Source organism: Prunus mume, linkage group LG4 (assembly GCF_029339155.1).
Source record: "Prunus mume cultivar Tortuosa linkage group LG4, ASM2933915v1, whole genome shotgun sequence".
Classification (NCBI taxonomy): Eukaryota; Viridiplantae; Streptophyta; class Magnoliopsida; order Rosales; family Rosaceae; genus Prunus; species Prunus mume.
Genome location: NC_142701.1, coordinates 15,404,710 through 15,421,494, shown reverse-complemented (window position 1 = coordinate 15,421,494; position 16,785 = coordinate 15,404,710). Strand labels below are relative to the sequence as shown.

The window sequence follows — 16,785 nt, the reverse complement described above, 5'->3', positions numbered from 1 at the left end:
TTTCCTAGAATTGCTGTACAATTCTTTTCCTAGTTAGGGTGTGTATATTTTCCTAGTTAGGCTTGCGTTCTCCCTGTATAACAATATTGTACAATCAATAGAATAATTATTCTGGCACAATATCTTCTATACCAATTTTACAATCACCTATTTTGGGTAAATATCTCATACATCCCAAGTTAAACGGCTTATTGACTTGACATATACATTAACGAGTCGTCACACCTTTATTAACACTAACACGTAGCTTCTCACGGCGATAAACCAGTCTCCAAAAAGCTAAATATAAACCAATTTACGCCTCTTAACGAAGATAATTGTTCCTTGAACTAAGAAACTCTATTTTTCTCTCCATACAGTCGAACTAACTTAGACATCATAGGCTATTTGACTCACACCACACGTTTGTGCCCAAATACTACAACTATCTTCTTTCTTAGTTTCATGGTGCCGAAGGTCTTTTGAGCAGACGTACGAATTCTCCACACCCCTCGACATCCATCTCCAATGGGTGACCATAAAATGTATTATTCAAGGATTGAAAAGCTTTGGGTATTTGAAGATATTGGAACAATATTATTTTCCACATTAAGAAGTAATAGTTACTTATGGTACTACTTGTGAAGTTAGGTATGGGTTTGACAACTTTCAAGAGTTTGATTTTTCAGTCGTTGAACCTGTAAATTTAGAGTTCTCAAGCACTAAAAATTCTTTAACAAATATTAATTTTATTGCAGTCGAAATGTTTGAGTTACAGATACCCAAAATTTATGAAACTTGAGAACACTCTCTATTGTTTTTGTCTTTATGAAAACTAAAAGATCGACGTATGTTATGCTCATTGTGAGCCTTTTTATTTTTTGGGCCTACGCAATACCATAACGGGTGTAGTGAACTGCAGACCAATTGAATGGGGTGGTTTGGGCGCCGCTAGTGCTAGGTTGACTGTGTGGGCCAAATTTCTGATGGAGCATGGAGTGGGCTTCAAATATAACACATGGACTACCAAGTATTTGCCTGTTTGGGCTTTCTCAATTGTGGGCTACCTATTAGTATGGTAGGTTTGCTTTTGGACCTGATAACACCCGTGGGCCAACTTGCAGTAGATCTTGGTAGGCCAATGAGCCTTACTCCTCTTTAGGAAGTGTATGGGGTCGGAATAGATGAGTGATTCGACTTTACTGCATCAACGGTTGACAGCCATTCATAGAACGCAGATTTATCCACCCAATGCCATAGTAGTAGAACAACTGATAATCAAAAGATGTTCCATAGGAAAAAAAAGAAGATAAAAGAGAATAATTGACAAAGGTAGCAAAATAGAATTGGAAATTGGAAACTAGAGAGAGAGAAACAACTGTTCAGACAGACAGACGGTCAGATTAGATAGGTGGCAACCCAAAACTGGTGGGACGGGGAAAGTGAGGTGTCAATGTTGGCGTAAAAGAGGCGCCACTCTTTTCTGAGACTGGACGAAGCGGAACCAAAACGTCATATTCGCCTGCATATTCGTTGTCCCAAAAACCAAACCCATCTTCATTATTCGTTATTATAAAACCAACCTCTTTACCCCACAAAAATCAAAAATCGCTACGCAACGAAACCAACCACTGTTTTACGTTAACTATATACACTTTGCCAAATCTCACCTAGTCCTACATCCTACAGTACAAACACATCCAAATTTTCCGAATCTCAAAGTCACTCTCATTCTTCAAGGTTCACACAGCTTATATCAATATCAGTATCAGTATCATCACCTCTCTCTCTCTCTCGACTTTCGAAGCTCACATCTATCGTTTCTTTTTTGTTCTCTCTCTAGAATTTTGAAGCTTTTGCGTTGCTTCGCCAATGGCTGCTGTAGCTACCGCTAACATCGACAAACTGAAATCTGAAGTCGCTGCTCTGAGCCAAATCAGGTGCGCTAGTCTAGTTTCTCGTTGGATCCAGTTGTGAATTTCTGATTCCTATGTGATCTGAGCTTGATTTTGTTCGTTTTTGCAGCGACAATGAGAAAAATGGATTCATCAACCTCGTCTTTCGTTATGTCAGGTGAAGTCAAATGAAGCGAATCGAATTTGTTTGTTTGTTTGTTTTGGTCTGTTTGGTTGATGAGAAAATGATGATCAGTTTGAGACTCAAATCCTAATGAATTTGTGTATGTTGATTGAATCTTTGTGTTTGAATGTTATCCAACAACATGTAACAGTGGAGGAGAAGCAGAACATGTGGAGTGGAGTAAGATCCAGACTCCTACTGATGAAGTAGTGGTCCCTTATGATGGCTTGGCACCTACTCCTGACGGTAATCTTAATCTTAAATTTTCTTTCATTTTTCATTTTCTGTTTATTTAGCGATTCACATTTGTGAATTGTAAAATGATTATGGTTATGGTTCTTGAATTCTTGATCTATAAAGATCCTGCGGAGATCAAGAAGCTTTTGGACAAACTTGTGGTGCTAAAGCTTAATGGAGGTTTGGGAACAACAATGGGTTGCACTGGCCCCAAGTATGCCTTCGAATCTCATTTTGATTACGTTTCTTTTTCTTGTTTACGTATGGCTCGTTAAGGTGGCAATTGTTATTTCATTACCAGTTCCATGCAAAAAATCTTACCGGCTGATTTAGATTTGGGATTCCTGATGTAGGAGAATGTTACCTTTTTTTAATTTAAAAATGTTATGCCTTTTATTATCTGCATTACACAATTAACTTGTGGCTCAGTTATTTGTTTTTTAACTTTGCAAGAGAAACTAGGGACTAGGGAGTAGTTTGATTATCCCCGCTTGGCCTCCATTTGTTGTACCTGACTATGGAGGTGTTTTGCTTTATTGTTTTGTTGCTTCAATATTGCAATATTTCTTCACGTTGAAAATGCATTGAATAATTCAAATTCGTAGATGAACTGCTCTACTGGTGGATGTGCTGTAATGCATCATGTCAAAGATTTAAATCCTTCCTGATTATATTTGGATTAACATTTTAGTGTCCTGATGCCAAGTTTTAATTGGATCAAACCAAACATTGGGTAGTTCTAATACAACCCAGACCAGAACCTTGTAGTAAGGTTGATAATATAAATATATATATTCATTTGGTAATGAAAGCTATATATTCTTATTGCTTTAAATGCAAAGTTACTTTTTAAATATCAGATAAAGATGAAAAAGTGTATATGTTATTTGAGTTCTGATCTTGGATATTGAATTTTCTTTTGCATTCAATGCCTTTGCAATTTTGTAGATCCACCAGACTTGAATTCTGTAATGGATACTGCTATACTAATCTAATTCTGGTTCAAAATCTGGTTCATCTACACAAAAGAGACCCAATCATGGGGTGCTATTCTGTATATCGTCTATCTCGTTTCCATAACATCAATGATTCTAGGTTCATTTTCTTTGTCATGCAGGTCTGTCATTGAAGTTCGAAATGGGTTGACATTTCTGGACTTAATTGTCATCCAGATTGAGGTTATCTTTTTGTCTTTTCCTTCTCTCTCTCTCTCTCTCTCTCTCTCTCGATGTTTATATCAGCTTACCCAGCTAATATTTTCAGACTCTCAATAACAAATATGGGAGCAGTGTTCCCCTGCTTTTGATGAACTCATTCAACACTCATGATGATACACAGAAGGTTTGAGTATTTACTTCTGTAGTTTATTATTTCATCCTTACATTTTACCCATGAGCTAACTAGGTCTTGCCTCCATTAGATTGTAGAAAAGTACACCAAGTCAAATGTTGAGATTCATACTTTTAACCAGGTTTGTGGTACCTTTCTTGATCATGTGCTTTACTATTTATTCTTGTGTATACTGAATACTTAAAACATTGAACTTATACCTTTTCCAATATTTTTTGGATGTGCAGAGTCAGTATCCTCGTCTGGTTGTTGAAGATTTTTCGCCATTTCCATCCAAAGGACAGACTGGCAAGGATGGATGGTATAATTTATTATTCACTCTGGGGCTCATGCACAATTGTTTCCCAGTTAGCTTGTAGTTTTGTACTGTTTTTTGTATTTGGAGCATATATAATCCATGCCTGATGATCTGTTAATACTTTTGCTGAGATTCCAGTCTGGTATTCAAACACACACGTGTATGATTTCATGAGTGTGTGGGGCCAATCATACCTCTTTGTGTGTTTATGCATGTCTGACATGATTTTTATGTTTTGTTCAAGGAAGTTAGTTGTTATGAAATGAAAGCATTGATATGGTCGTTGTGACTTTTCAGAAATGCTTAATGCGAATTGCTGTTGATAAAACCAATTAAACATTGTAATTGCACAACTATGGTGGATCCATGCTCTTTCAACTTTCAGTTATATTTTAAAATTATGTTATGATGTCACCATGAGTCATGTGTATTTATGCATGTCTCATATGTTGAAGGAAATCAAGTTGTTACATTGTGTTTTACCTTCTTTTGATATCATTTGGGATTGTTAGACTAGTTTATGATATCAATAAAAAAGGGCACCACAACGAAGACATTCAGGGGCAAACTTGTATCAACTCATACAACTAAAGTCAGCATACATTTCTTGTACAACTCCTGCCTTACTAGCCAATAATCACTCCTGGTATCATTTACTTCTTTTCCCCTCACATATATTTCAGGCCAACTCCTATCCAAAGTGCATGATACAGAGCAGGTTCTAAGTTTTGTTTATGAGCTTTCCTGTAACCTGGTGTAATTATTGTTTTTGGGTCAAAACCAGTGTAGTTAATAGGGAAAAGGAAAATTTTCTATGGCACAAATTGATATAATATTTTGTGTACTCTCTTTCTCCAGTGGTTTCAGTGACCAGGGGCCCTCATGAACATTTTTCCTTTTACACATGTTAACAAAAGGAAGCTTTTTCTTTATTTTTTTATTATTATTATGAGAATTTGGTATTCATTCTTTGTCTAGTAGTTTGAGTGACCATGAAGCTGCGTGAACATTGTTGCCTTTAACACTCGCATATTTAACACTAGAACGTTTTGTTTTCCTTGGTAGTGGCTTGTCATTGTGACGTAGTGATTTAGATAAAAAAAAAAAACACCTAAGCCCTGTAATTGATAGTTGGTAGGAATTTAATTTTATATCGAGTGAAATTTCATGCAACGCCCCATTCTTTCTGCTCATGATCATTGTATGCACATGAAGGTATCCTCCTGGCCATGGTGATGTGTTCCCATCCCTAAAGAACAGTGGCAAACTTGATCTGTTATTGTCACAGGTTGGTCTATTGATGCCTTTTGTGATCATTTTATTATTTGCTCATGTCCCAGGTATAATTTTTTTCCTGCACTTGCATCTTTCTCTATTTTTCAGGGTAAGGAGTATGTGTTTGTTGCTAACTCGGACAACTTGGGTGCTGTTGTTGATTTGAGTATCCTATTTTTGGTTCAGATTGGCACGTCTACTTTCTAGATTATGGTTCTTCACTGTGTATGATATATTATTCTTTCGCTTTGATAAAAGAAGTCCTTTTAGATGTTATTATCCTTGACTGGATGCAATAGAAATTCTAAATCATTTGATCCACAAAAAGAACGAATACTGCATGGAGGTATGAAAAGGTTATTGGTATTACCTTTTCATCTTCAAAGTTTTATCTTCAAAGTAGTTTCTACATATCTTTCTTATTTATGCAGGTGACACCAAAAACATTGGCAGATGTGAAGGGTGGCACTCTGATCTCTTATGAGGGAAGGGTTCAGGTACAAATTTTTTATCCATTGGGCTATGATATATTGAAAACTTTCTATTTTGACTTCTTTCTTATGAAGCAGAAATTTTTATTACTAAACTTTGGTGGCCACTCCACATCTCTTCAGTGCGTACTTTTATCAAGCTATTTTTTTTTCTTTCAAGAAGTTCGTTTATGAGCGTTTTATTTTCTTCTTCTTCATCATCTTTTTTTATCTTTATTTTAATTAGACGTTTTCAAATATTTAGAAGTTTAGTCTTCTTAATAACAAAATAACATCCTTTTCATTGTAGTTTGTTGAAATAAAGAGATAATATAAAAAGTGTCACTATGGGACAACAGATGTGGCAGTGATTTAGTAGTAAATGACCTTAAGTTTCACATATAAGCGTCAGTTTCAAACCTTGATCACCCAAAACAATGGAATTTTGTGAAGACAATCTAGTTGAACTGGCTGGTTCTCAAGAACTGTGAGCTGGTTAACCTAATTCACGGTTGAATGGCCTCGTTCCCCTGTTGTGGCTTTTTTTTCGGCAAATGGCCTTTAAATGAAAACCTGATTGGTCGGCTGGCAGATTCTCCTGGTTAACCCCTTTTTTTTAAGAATGGCATTAACTCAATGTGAATGCATCTTCTTTCCAATATGATGCAAGATTTTTGAGAACTCTGGCTATGCATGACCTTTTTCCTTTTATCTGATGTTCTTGTGCAGCTCCTGGAAATTGCTCAAGTCCCTGATGCACATGTAAGTCGTGTTTCTATTGTTTCACTGCCCATCCGCCCTTATATTTAGTTTTTAGTTTGTCATCTTGTTCTCGCTGCAGATAGCAGCTATTTACTAATCTCACTACAGATAGCAGCTATTACTATACAGCTAGAATTCCTACTTGTATGCTAATTGAACCACTGAAGTAGTAGGGGGAGGCAGATGAGATGATAAGTAACAAAGCAGTTGTTCGTGTAGAATGATTTACTAGTTTTTATAAGATAGTATATAAAGAAATAATATTTACGATGAGGCATTAACTAATAGAAATAAGTTTATGTTGATTGCTTTAGGATTGTAACCAATCAATCTTATCATCATTAGTTTTCGACCCAACAATTTAATAAAATTTTCTAAAATAATATTGACAAAATGCTTGAAAACCTTATAAAAGAGGGAAGTGCCAACACTGAGTGTGGTGGGACTGGTAGAGCTGAATAATTCACTGCAAGTTCTGTGATGAGATATAGGCATTTGAACATAGCTGTTGATAAGAAGATTGCAAACTAACAAATCTACTAAATGAATGGATAACAGGATGGATGGTTGGATTTCTTTTTTAAGCCTTGAATTGTGACAATAAGCAGTACATTCAGTAGGGTAAAAGATGAGGATACTACATGCCACTTAATCATTGTTCGTACAATCGGAGAACAATGTAGAAGAAGTTGTATGTAATGTAAAACACTCACATTTTAACCTCATTTCTGATATCTCTAAATAAATAGAGTACAATGGAGCTCAAATTTTGTATAGAACATGCAGTTCTATTCTTGATTTGTTAGTTTTTCTTGATTTGTTGTATCTATTACAATAAGTTTTTCTACATATTGAAAATAGAAATTGCTCCTCCTTGATTCACTGCGAGTGCCAATTTATCCCTTTTACTATTCTCCATTTCTATTTACATCATGATGCTGTCTTGAGTGATGCATTGTCATCCTTGACAATTGATAACAATGACCTGGCCTTTGGTTTGCTTCCTTTTGTTGGAAATTAGGTACCTGTATCCTTGCGTTGGATGATACAAGCACATTCCTGTTTACAATACACAGTTTATAGTTGATGATATGGGGTGCTTTCTTTGAAACAGGTCAATGAATTCAAGTCCATAGAGAAGTTCAAAATTTTCAACACAAATAATTTGTAAGTCACGTTACCCCAAATCTTGTAAACATCCATCAATTGTGTGCTAACAAAGTACCATTCAGGTGGGTGAACTTGAATGCAATTAAAAGGCTCGTGGAAGCTGATGCACTTAAGATGGAAATTATCCCAAACCCAAAGGTATACATTTTTCATATGAAGCCTCGTTGTGCAAAGATTCTGGTTTTCTGATGCTTAGATTTGTTTATAGGAAGTGGATGGAGTCAAAGTTCTCCAGCTAGAAACTGCGGCTGGTGCAGCAATCAGGGTACCGAATACAATTCATTTTAGGATGTTATCGATAGTTAAAGCTTCTTGTTCAATTTTCTATAGGAATTGATCTTTTAATTCTTAATTTTAATGATTTGTTCCTATGACCAGTTCTTTAATCATGCTATTGGTATCAATGTACCTCGATCTCGATTTCTTCCAGTGAAGGCAACTTCTGATTTGCTTCTTGTCCAGGTAACCTTCTTTTGCCAATTCTTGATCTTGGATCTTTAGTAATGATTTGAGGCTTGTCTGACGCATGTATCTATCTTCTTTTGCAGTCTGACCTTTATACCTTAGAAGATGGCTTTGTTATCCGGAACAAAGCTAGAACAAATCCTGCAAATCCAATTATTGAACTGGGGCCTGAATTTAAGAAGGTGAGTATTTAATGTAGTGATCTAATGACTTTTTGATGTTGCTGCTGCTTGATAATGATTGTGATCATTTCTTCCCTTATAGGTTGGCAATTTCTTGAGTCGATTCAAGTCAATTCCCAGCATCCTTGAGCTCGATAGCCTTAAGGTGTCTGGTGATGTGTGGTTTGGTGCTGGCGTTGTTCTCAAGGTATGCATGTACCCAATAACTTAAAAGTTGCATCTTTTTTTTATTTTTGATGTCATGCCCACCAATATCCTGGGCGAATTTAGTGTTTGACCTTTAGTTAAGTTATAATGGATTGGATTGGGAGATTAAAAGGAAAAAAAAGGGAGAATTGTTGATATTGGTGGAATTTTTAATTACATACATGCAGACAAGTATATGGTCATTGTTTGCTTCCCCTCTACCACAACTCTTTTATATGGTTTGTGGCTTGTCCATGTCTACTAGATTGCAACATAGATTATTAACCATCCATGGACGTTATACACTCCTCATTTTTCTTCTGGGAACCTTTCACCCTTTCCATAGACAATAATTCAATGGTCCATGCCCAACCTCATATTGATTATGGATGTTGTGGATTTTTCTCTCGTACCATTGTTATGTATGGCATATTAATGTTGTCTGCCATTTTGTTTTTATTTAATGAAGGGGAAAGTAACTATCACAGCAAAATCTGGGGTGAAGTTGGAAATTCCTGATGATGCCGTGCTTGAGAACAAGGTAAAACACAGTCGGTTTAGATTTAGACCATTTTACTTTTTCTCTATTATGTTGATTATGGTCTGTCACTGTTTGATGTGCCGGTTAATTGCACTTCTGTGCAGGATATCAATGGCCCTGAGGACCTCTAAGTTTCTTGTCCTGGAATGAATCGGAGAGCATACTCAAGTTGAAGATCGAGTCCTTTGGTTGTGCCATGCTTGATTATTCTGATAGGGAAATAAATGTTTTACTATTTTTGTTGCATATGAGTTTGGTCAAGTTCTCTGGTTTCCATGTTTAACCCTACTGTTTATGAATGAAAGTTTAATGCCAAGGCAGCGCATAACATATTAGTTATGTATTGGTGTTTCTTCATAATTGACTTTTTTTCTTCTTTGTACTTCTAATCCGTGTGTAGATTGAATATTCTTTGTAGGGCTTCCCATAGCAAAGCAGGATTTGGTCATTGTCCATCCTTTTAAACTATACATATTACCATCGAACTATGTTCGAGAAAGATCTTCTATTTTATTTGTCTTTTTTATTTACTAATCTTATACCCTAAGTTTAAATATCGACTTTATCATCCACTTATATTATAAAATGTAGCAATATGACCGTAAATGACAATTTAGGGATTTGGTAATAACAAGCGGTTGATGTTAGTAATAACCAGACAATGTACACGAGGAGGATGCTTTTACACTTCGCATGTTGGTAATAAAGAGAAGCAAATTGCTAATGTGTGCTTCTTTATGAATCCATTAAAGAATTCGTAAATTCTCTTATAATAACAGATTTGGGGCAATATCAGATGCAATAATACCATGGACACCCACATTACTTACCACACCATGTAGAATTTACTTTCTGGATCTGTTCCAATAAACTCAGCCTATGCGAATATTGTTTTAACATATAATGGCTGTGCAATGGGTATATAGATTACTTCTTTTATATGTAACTGGTTGGGTGTGAGCACATATGTGGGTGTGCCTCATATTCCATTTTCATGTGGTCTCTCCTAAATCTTGTCAATTGAATTGTACTAAGGGAGATATACACCATATAATATATGCAGTGATTCTTGGCCTTGCATTTTGTCTATTCATTGGTGAATTTCATATTTTCCCGATGGATTTCACTACTCCTAAAAGCTCGTTTGGGACTGTTTTTTTAGAAAACACTTTCGTTCATAAATGCTTTTAGTAAAAGCACTTATTATAAAAACATTGAAATTTTCATTAAAAAATCCAAGTGCTTTTACAACCCACAAATACTTAATAATTTTCTACCAAATTCTGTTTGAAACTTTTGATTATCAAAAAACGCTTTTAGTTATTCCAGAAGTACTCTCAAATAGATGCTAATACCACATTACACACGGCTACTTTGATCACTTCCAACAGAAATTCCTAAACATTCACTTCCGACAACCAATTGTTTTCATAAAGAGAGGAGAGGAGAGACTCTAGAAGGTTGTATTTGTACCCAATAAATAAAAATAAAAACCACTCCATAGCGTGCCTGTCTTCTTGTGCTAATTATTTTCATATTAGAAGAGGCAAAAGTAATTGGTGTACGAGCGTCTATTTTGGCTGAAAGAAGATGAGAAACGCACAACCTGCCCAGATTCCGACCAGCTTCGGCCACGAGCTTAGAGCTTGCCTTCGTTGCCGCCTCGTCAAGACGTACGATCAGGTCAGGGTTTTAGTTTTGCTTTTGGTTTTTGCTATTTCAGAGATTTTAGGGTTTTGGTTGAGTACAAAAACAAACACAAACAAAAATACAAATTCAAATTCAAATTCAAATGCAGTTCAGGGAATCGGGATGTGAGAACTGCCCCTTCTTCAATCTGCACGATGATAACGAGCGCATCTCCGATTGCACCACCCCTAATTTTAACGGGTTGGTCGTCCGTACTCTTCTTCTCTGAGACGATTTTGATTTTCTTTCTTGTTTTTTGGTCATCGCCAATTGACCTGCATGTTCGTATTGCTTGGTTTTCAGGATAATTTCAATGATGGATCCATCTAGGAGTTGGGCTGGACGGTGGCTCCGAATTGGTATGTTTTTCTTTCAGCTTTTGTCTTGTTTCATAAATTTATTCATTTCTAGATTTTTCATCCACACAAATAAGTGATTTTGAGAATCATTCTTTTGCTTTTACTCTTCTTTCCTTGGTCCCAATCTACTTTTCTTCTGGAATTTGCTTGCTTGTGAAATATTTCATCTTGAAATCTATTGTTGAGTCTCTTATGCATTCTCTTAACACTTGATATCATTGTGGCTGCCCTGAAGTTCTAAATGACCCTGTGCTTCCATTATTGCTCTAGATTATGCCTTCAATCTGGCATTTGATTTACATATCTGGAACTGGCTTTGGAATTTAAATTTTGTGCAGGAAAATTTGTCCCTGGCGTCTACACTCTTGCTGTTTCAGAGGCTCTATCAGAGGATTTGCAGGTAACACAATGCTTTTGCTATTTTGCTTGTTAGTGATATAAATTTCCAATAAATAGGGTAGCGGCCAGTTGTTTTTTTAGTTGTTAATGTGGTCAATTCATTTAACTATATAATTTCGTGTATTGTGGGCTTTCGGTTGGGATACTTTTCCAGTAGCTAGTTTGCTACCAGATCTTTCAAACGAATTTATAAGTACCTTGAAAACTCTGTCTCGTACATAACTTTAGGAGTAAAGAAAGAATTCCAGCTTGTGGAACTTTGTTTAACAGTCCAGCCAGATATGACTGGCTTTTGTAATGTGTTCTGTATATTCATGGTTGAAGTATTTAATTTTAACTGTTAAAGAAACTATAGCTAGGACACAGTGCTGTTGGAAAATTCTCTTTCTTTTATTTGTCAATCGTTGAGCCACAGAGCATATCTAATGGTTTAGCCTCCCTGTCCTTTTTCCTTCCCGTGAGGTGTAAATTGGTCCTTTAATCTGTTTATATTGTGAAAACTGCTGTATGATTTTACCATTCATGAGGATCAGTTCTGTAATGACCCCATTCGCAGTCATGGTTACATTGATGGATGTACCATGAAGCCAAATGGGGCAATTCAGTGTTTGGGCATCGCATTATATAAGTATTAATTCATTGTCCGCTTGTTCCTTCCCATTTCATTATCATTGGCATTGGAGCTTAAACCGGCCATGTGTACAGATATTCATGGACAGTTTCCATGTGTCTTGTTTACTTTCCAAATCCATAGAGATTGCTTGTATTGGAGGGTTGAAATTCTAGCACTAATTGTATGACTTGGATTTTTCCGTTCTTTTTTTCCCATTGTCTTTCGATCTGTTACATAATGCGTTAGCTGATTTCTTTACTTGGTTCATCTTTTTGCAGAATTTATGCGAAGATGAGCGGGTGCAATATGTACCACCAAAGCGTGCATGAGTGACCAATTGATCGGACCAAACAAGAACAAATCCCTGTTGAAAAACATTTGTAAGACTTCAAGCAAATGTCTGTTTATGAAAACAATTGGTTGTCGGAAGTGAATGTTTTCTATAGGAGTTTCTCCTAAAGTGATCAAAGTAGGCCCTTTGTAATGTAGTATTAGAGAATCCTCCTTATTTTGGGCAAATATGAAAGCCACCAATTAATAGACCAAATGCAAGGCCAAGAATCACAATATATATATATATATATATATATATTATGGTGTATCTCCTTTAGCACAATTCAATTGACAAAATGCAAGGCCACATGCAAATGGAATATGAGGCACACGCATATGCGCTCGCATCCAATGAGTTACATATAAAAGACGTAATTTATATACCTATTGCACAGCCATTATATGTTAAAACAATATTTGCAAAGGATGAGTTTATTGGAACAAATCCAGAAAGTAATACTCCATGGATTATTATATATATATATATATATATATATATATATATAGGGAGAAATCCAGAAAGTAATAATTGCAGCAACTAATGCAATTAAAATAATGCTTATATGAAATTAATCAAAATAGACATAACTGTAAATAGCAATTTTATTTATATACTCACAAAGAGTTTCACACAACAGCAACTAAGGCAACTCTCAAACTCGCAGTGTTTACAAAGATGATTTCTCTAAGATTGTTTAGAGAGAATCTTTAAAAAAAACTGAGAGTAAATTGTATTCTGCTTACAACTGAGGCCGAAGCCAACTTATATAGAGGGAAGCAACTATGGTTACCTAGAAAGTAACTAGAGTAATCGAAAGTTACTCGGATGATGAAGGCAATAATGAGGGCATGGGGACAACCCGATTCAGCTTTCAATTTTGTCTTCAACTTTTGCTTTTACTTTGCTTTCGGCAACTTTCACTTGTGGTAAGATGTCGGGGCAACTTTTGCTTTTACTTTTACTCTGGCGACTTTTGCTTTAACTCTTAGGTGAAATGTCGGGGAAATTGAACTGGGGTGTCACGGGAAAGCAGGGCGACTGCTTTGCAAGATGCTTCAATCAATTCCACCAAGGCAACTATTGTGTCGGCAACTGTCTTAGTCAGACCCTAAGTCATAGGCGTCATAGGGCTGTTGACTGTCTTCATACAGGCTGTCTTCATACCAAGACTTCTTTTTGGGCTTGGGCTTGCTTGGTTCTGGCTCTTGCATGGGCTGGCAACTAGATGACGAGGGAGAATCATTGTCCTCATCATCATCCATTTGAGAGACTTCATTCAGCAACTGGAGGGCAATTTCTCTGATCTCAGCTTTGGACTTTCCTTCAACTGAATAGGCAGAGGTGGCGGATCCAGAGGAGAGACCGAACCGGGACAGGCGTGGAAGCTGGATCAATGGTAGGTCATTGTAGACATATCGGCAATTCTGTCCACTTCAAATTTATCCCACCATTTGACTGAAAATTGGCGGGCAAGTACTCTGGTATCAATAGTGACTCTGTAAGACCACTTAAGTATCTAGGGAACCTTGTACCGAGCAAGAAACAACATCTGTTTAGGAAAAAATAAATCAACTTTGGTGAACTTGGCTTTACTGGTAAAGTGACGGATGAGTGCAAGAACTGCAACTGGGAGAATTTCATCAACTGGGCCGTGCTTTTCCCACCAATGAAGGAACCAGAAGGGAAAAGGACTTTTAAATTTATTATCAAAATTAATAAACCAGGAATGGCTAAAATCCTCGGACTGGTGGAGGAAGATAGAATACCAGGCTTCAATATAATCGGAATAATTATATTGTAATTTTGACAACTAGAGAGTTTTCAACTAGTAGGGATGACTACTGAAAGACTCTTGGCTTATAACTCTGTGAATATAAAGGGAATGATAAAGGATGATCTCAGGATGATCTCGATCCCTTATCGGCTTAATTTCAACTGATTGGGTCTCAAGCAATATATCTCTATAATACTTGAGGGACTTATATGGACTGGGGGGCATATAATGGAAACCAGGAGGAAAATAATGCTTAGCAATGACAACTGGATCAGAATTAATATCATAATTTGGCTCAATGATAAACAAATGGGAGTTACTCTTAGGTAGATAGGGGGACGACTTCTTGAATGCAACTGAAGGACCTGCAAATGGATCATAACTGGAAACTAATGTTGACTTGTAGCTAGGACCGGCTTGACCAACTGTTGAGCCTAGAGCAGAGAATTTGTTGGCAACTGAAATTGGTGAGGCAACTCGGATTGGGGTGCAACCTGGAAAAGGAACTATTTGTTGGGGAGACTCAAGCTTATTTTGGCTCATGGAAGCTGGGAGGATTCGGAGCGACTGGGACGACTGGGACGACTTTGGTTGGGCAACTGACTCGGTTGACTTTTTGGTGGACTCTTTCTGCTTATCCTTTTTGGGAGCCATTGTATATCCTGCAAGAACTCTCTTGTAAGAAAATCTGGAATGGAATTCTCACTCCCTCTCAAATACTCAATATCAAAATCAAATATGCTCAAAATACTTTGCCATCGTGCAAAAATCTGTTTAGATGCAATGTTCTGAACATCTTTTTCTAAAACATGTTTTGCAGACTTACAATCAACTCGGATAAAAAACTTTTGATTTAGTAAATCATCTTGAAATTTACTAATGCATAATACAATAGCTAATATTTCTTTCTTAATAGTACTATAATTATACTGTGACTGAGTCCAAACACCAGAATGGAAACGAACAATCTGTTCTGGGGAATTTGGACAGGCTCTTTGCTTAAGAATGCCACCATAACCTATGTCAGAGGCATCAGTTTCAACTATTTTGAAGAAGTTGACTGAGGGTATACCAAGACAGGGAAGTGTCTTGACATGGGCTTTTATCTGTTTGACAATTTCTATATGGATGTTTGACCATGGAGGAGGATTATTCTGCAGCCTATCAAACAGGGGCTTACATTGTTTTCTCAGATTCTGATAGAAGTCAGAGACATAATTAAGAGATCCTAAGAACCTTTGGAGTTGGCTTTTATCAAGAATCTGATCAGGAAACTTATTGGCAAATTGGATGACTCGATCAATTGGAGAAATTTGCGACTGACATATATTGAAACCAAGGAATCGAATGTTGGTTTGAAACAACTTGATTTTTTTGGCAGAGACAACTAAACCATTCTTTTTGACAATCTGGAGGAACTTATACAAATGTTTCCAATGCTGTTCTACAGACTCAGAGAAGATAAGAACATCATCAATATAGACAATAGAAAAATGACTATAAGGATTGAAAATTTCATTCATGATGTTCTGGAACTCACTAGGGGCATTTTTCAAACCAAACGGCATAACATTCCATTCATAATGACTGAAAGGGGTGACAAATGCAGTCTTATACCTATCTGACTCATCTATTTGAATTTGCCAGAAACCACTCTTCATATCAAACTTAGAATAAACAACTGCTTTTTCTAATCGATTAATTAGGTCTCGTTTATTAGGTATGGGGTACCTAATCCATTCTAAGACCGAATTAAGGGGCTTATAGTTGATGACTAATCTTGGGACTCCTCTTTCTAGTTCAGCGTTTTTCTGGACATAAAAAGCAGGACACGACCAAGGAGACTTACTTTTACGGATTATTTTCTTTTGAAGCAATTCATGGATTTCTTTTTTACAGAATTCCATAATCTTTTGACTCATTTGGATCGGCCTAGCTTTAGTGGGAATATTTTTCTCATTAAAGGTTTTGATATAGGGGAGACTGACAACATGCTGTTTCCTATACTAGAAAGCATTAGGCAAATCAGAACAAATTTCACTTTTCAACTTATTTTCGAATTGTTGAATTTGCAACTGTAAAGACTGATCACTAAGTTGTTGTTCTACTCTTTTAAACTTAATTTCTTCTTTTAGAAAATTCAACTGTTTGATTTTTTCTAATGACCTGAACTGACTTAGAGACTGACTGTTTCTGCAAAGCTCTTAGGTTGTGCAACTCAGGCTTAGAGAGGAACTCAAACTTAACCTTTTCTCCCAAGTAAGCAGATATGACACCATCATAATCTACCTGGAAGGGATACAATAAGGAGATGAAGGGTAAACCTAAAATGACTTCGTCAGTAATGTTTTTGACTAAGACAAATGAGGTTTTAAAGCAGACTTTGTTTTGGCATACATGGGCTTTTGGTATCTCGTAATTCAACTGAAGGGATTTACAAGCGTGCTTAGGATTCCCTAGACTGGTAAAACTTAGTAGGAATTAAACCTTCCTAAATACAGTTAAGGTCGACTCCTGAATCAAACAAGGCAACTGTGGTGAACTCAAAATTCTGAACAAATATAGTTACTTTAGAATACCATTTCCTAAAATTAACTTGGCGAATTAAGTTTATGGCTTGTTT

General features: G+C 36.4%; 2 protein-coding genes across 3 annotated transcripts; both read left to right on the top strand.

The window, feature by feature from the left end:
* The first annotated feature begins 1,493 nt into the window (after positions 1–1,493).
* Positions 1,494–9,383, top strand: LOC103327373 (UTP--glucose-1-phosphate uridylyltransferase). Of its 2 annotated transcripts, XM_008229686.3 has the most exons (22): positions 1,494–1,719; positions 1,823–1,919; positions 2,005–2,052; positions 2,210–2,304; positions 2,419–2,509; positions 3,413–3,473; positions 3,559–3,636; positions 3,716–3,766; positions 3,873–3,946; positions 5,159–5,231; positions 5,327–5,384; positions 5,518–5,564; positions 5,650–5,715; positions 6,418–6,450; positions 7,565–7,617; positions 7,683–7,758; positions 7,829–7,885; positions 7,999–8,082; positions 8,169–8,267; positions 8,350–8,454; positions 8,923–8,994; positions 9,099–9,383. In XM_008229686.3, the coding sequence occupies exons 2-22, from the start codon at positions 1,852–1,854 to the stop codon at positions 9,123–9,125; spliced, it is 1,416 nt and encodes a 471-aa protein (XP_008227908.2). In that variant the 5' UTR covers positions 1,494–1,719; positions 1,823–1,851; the 3' UTR covers positions 9,126–9,383. The 2 variants fall into 2 exon arrangements, with proteins under 2 accessions (XP_008227908.2, XP_008227907.2); XM_008229685.3 differs by lacking the exon at positions 1,494–1,719 and having other exon boundaries at positions 1,731–1,919.
* A 1,073-nt stretch (positions 9,384–10,456) lies between these two features.
* Positions 10,457–12,601, top strand: LOC103327374 (transcription elongation factor SPT4 homolog 1-like). Its single transcript, XM_008229687.3, has 5 exons — positions 10,457–10,677; positions 10,793–10,884; positions 10,987–11,042; positions 11,381–11,442; positions 12,333–12,601. Exons 1-5 carry the CDS (start codon positions 10,585–10,587, stop codon positions 12,381–12,383), a joined length of 354 nt encoding a protein of 117 aa, XP_008227909.1. The 5' UTR covers positions 10,457–10,584; the 3' UTR covers positions 12,384–12,601.
* The last annotated feature ends 4,184 nt before the right edge of the window (positions 12,602–16,785 follow it).

Bases quoted from the DNA above. Each gene is read 5' to 3' on its own strand.
- LOC103327373 (XM_008229686.3), top strand. From the start codon at position 1,852: ATGGCTGCTGTAGCTACCGCTAACATCGACAAACTGAAATCTGAAGTC. The intron at 5,716-6,417 runs GTACAAATTTTT...GTTCTTGTGCAG, and splicing joins CTTATGAGGGAAGGGTTCAG to CTCCTGGAAATTGCTCAAGT. The intron at 8,455-8,922 runs GTATGCATGTAC...TATTTAATGAAG, and splicing joins GTGCTGGCGTTGTTCTCAAG to GGGAAAGTAACTATCACAGC.
- LOC103327374 (XM_008229687.3), top strand. From the start codon at position 10,585: ATGAGAAACGCACAACCTGCCCAGATTCCGACCAGCTTCGGCCACGAG. The intron at 10,885-10,986 runs GTTGGTCGTCCG...CTTGGTTTTCAG, and splicing joins ACCACCCCTAATTTTAACGG to GATAATTTCAATGATGGATC. The intron at 11,043-11,380 runs GTATGTTTTTCT...AATTTTGTGCAG, and splicing joins TGGACGGTGGCTCCGAATTG to GAAAATTTGTCCCTGGCGTC.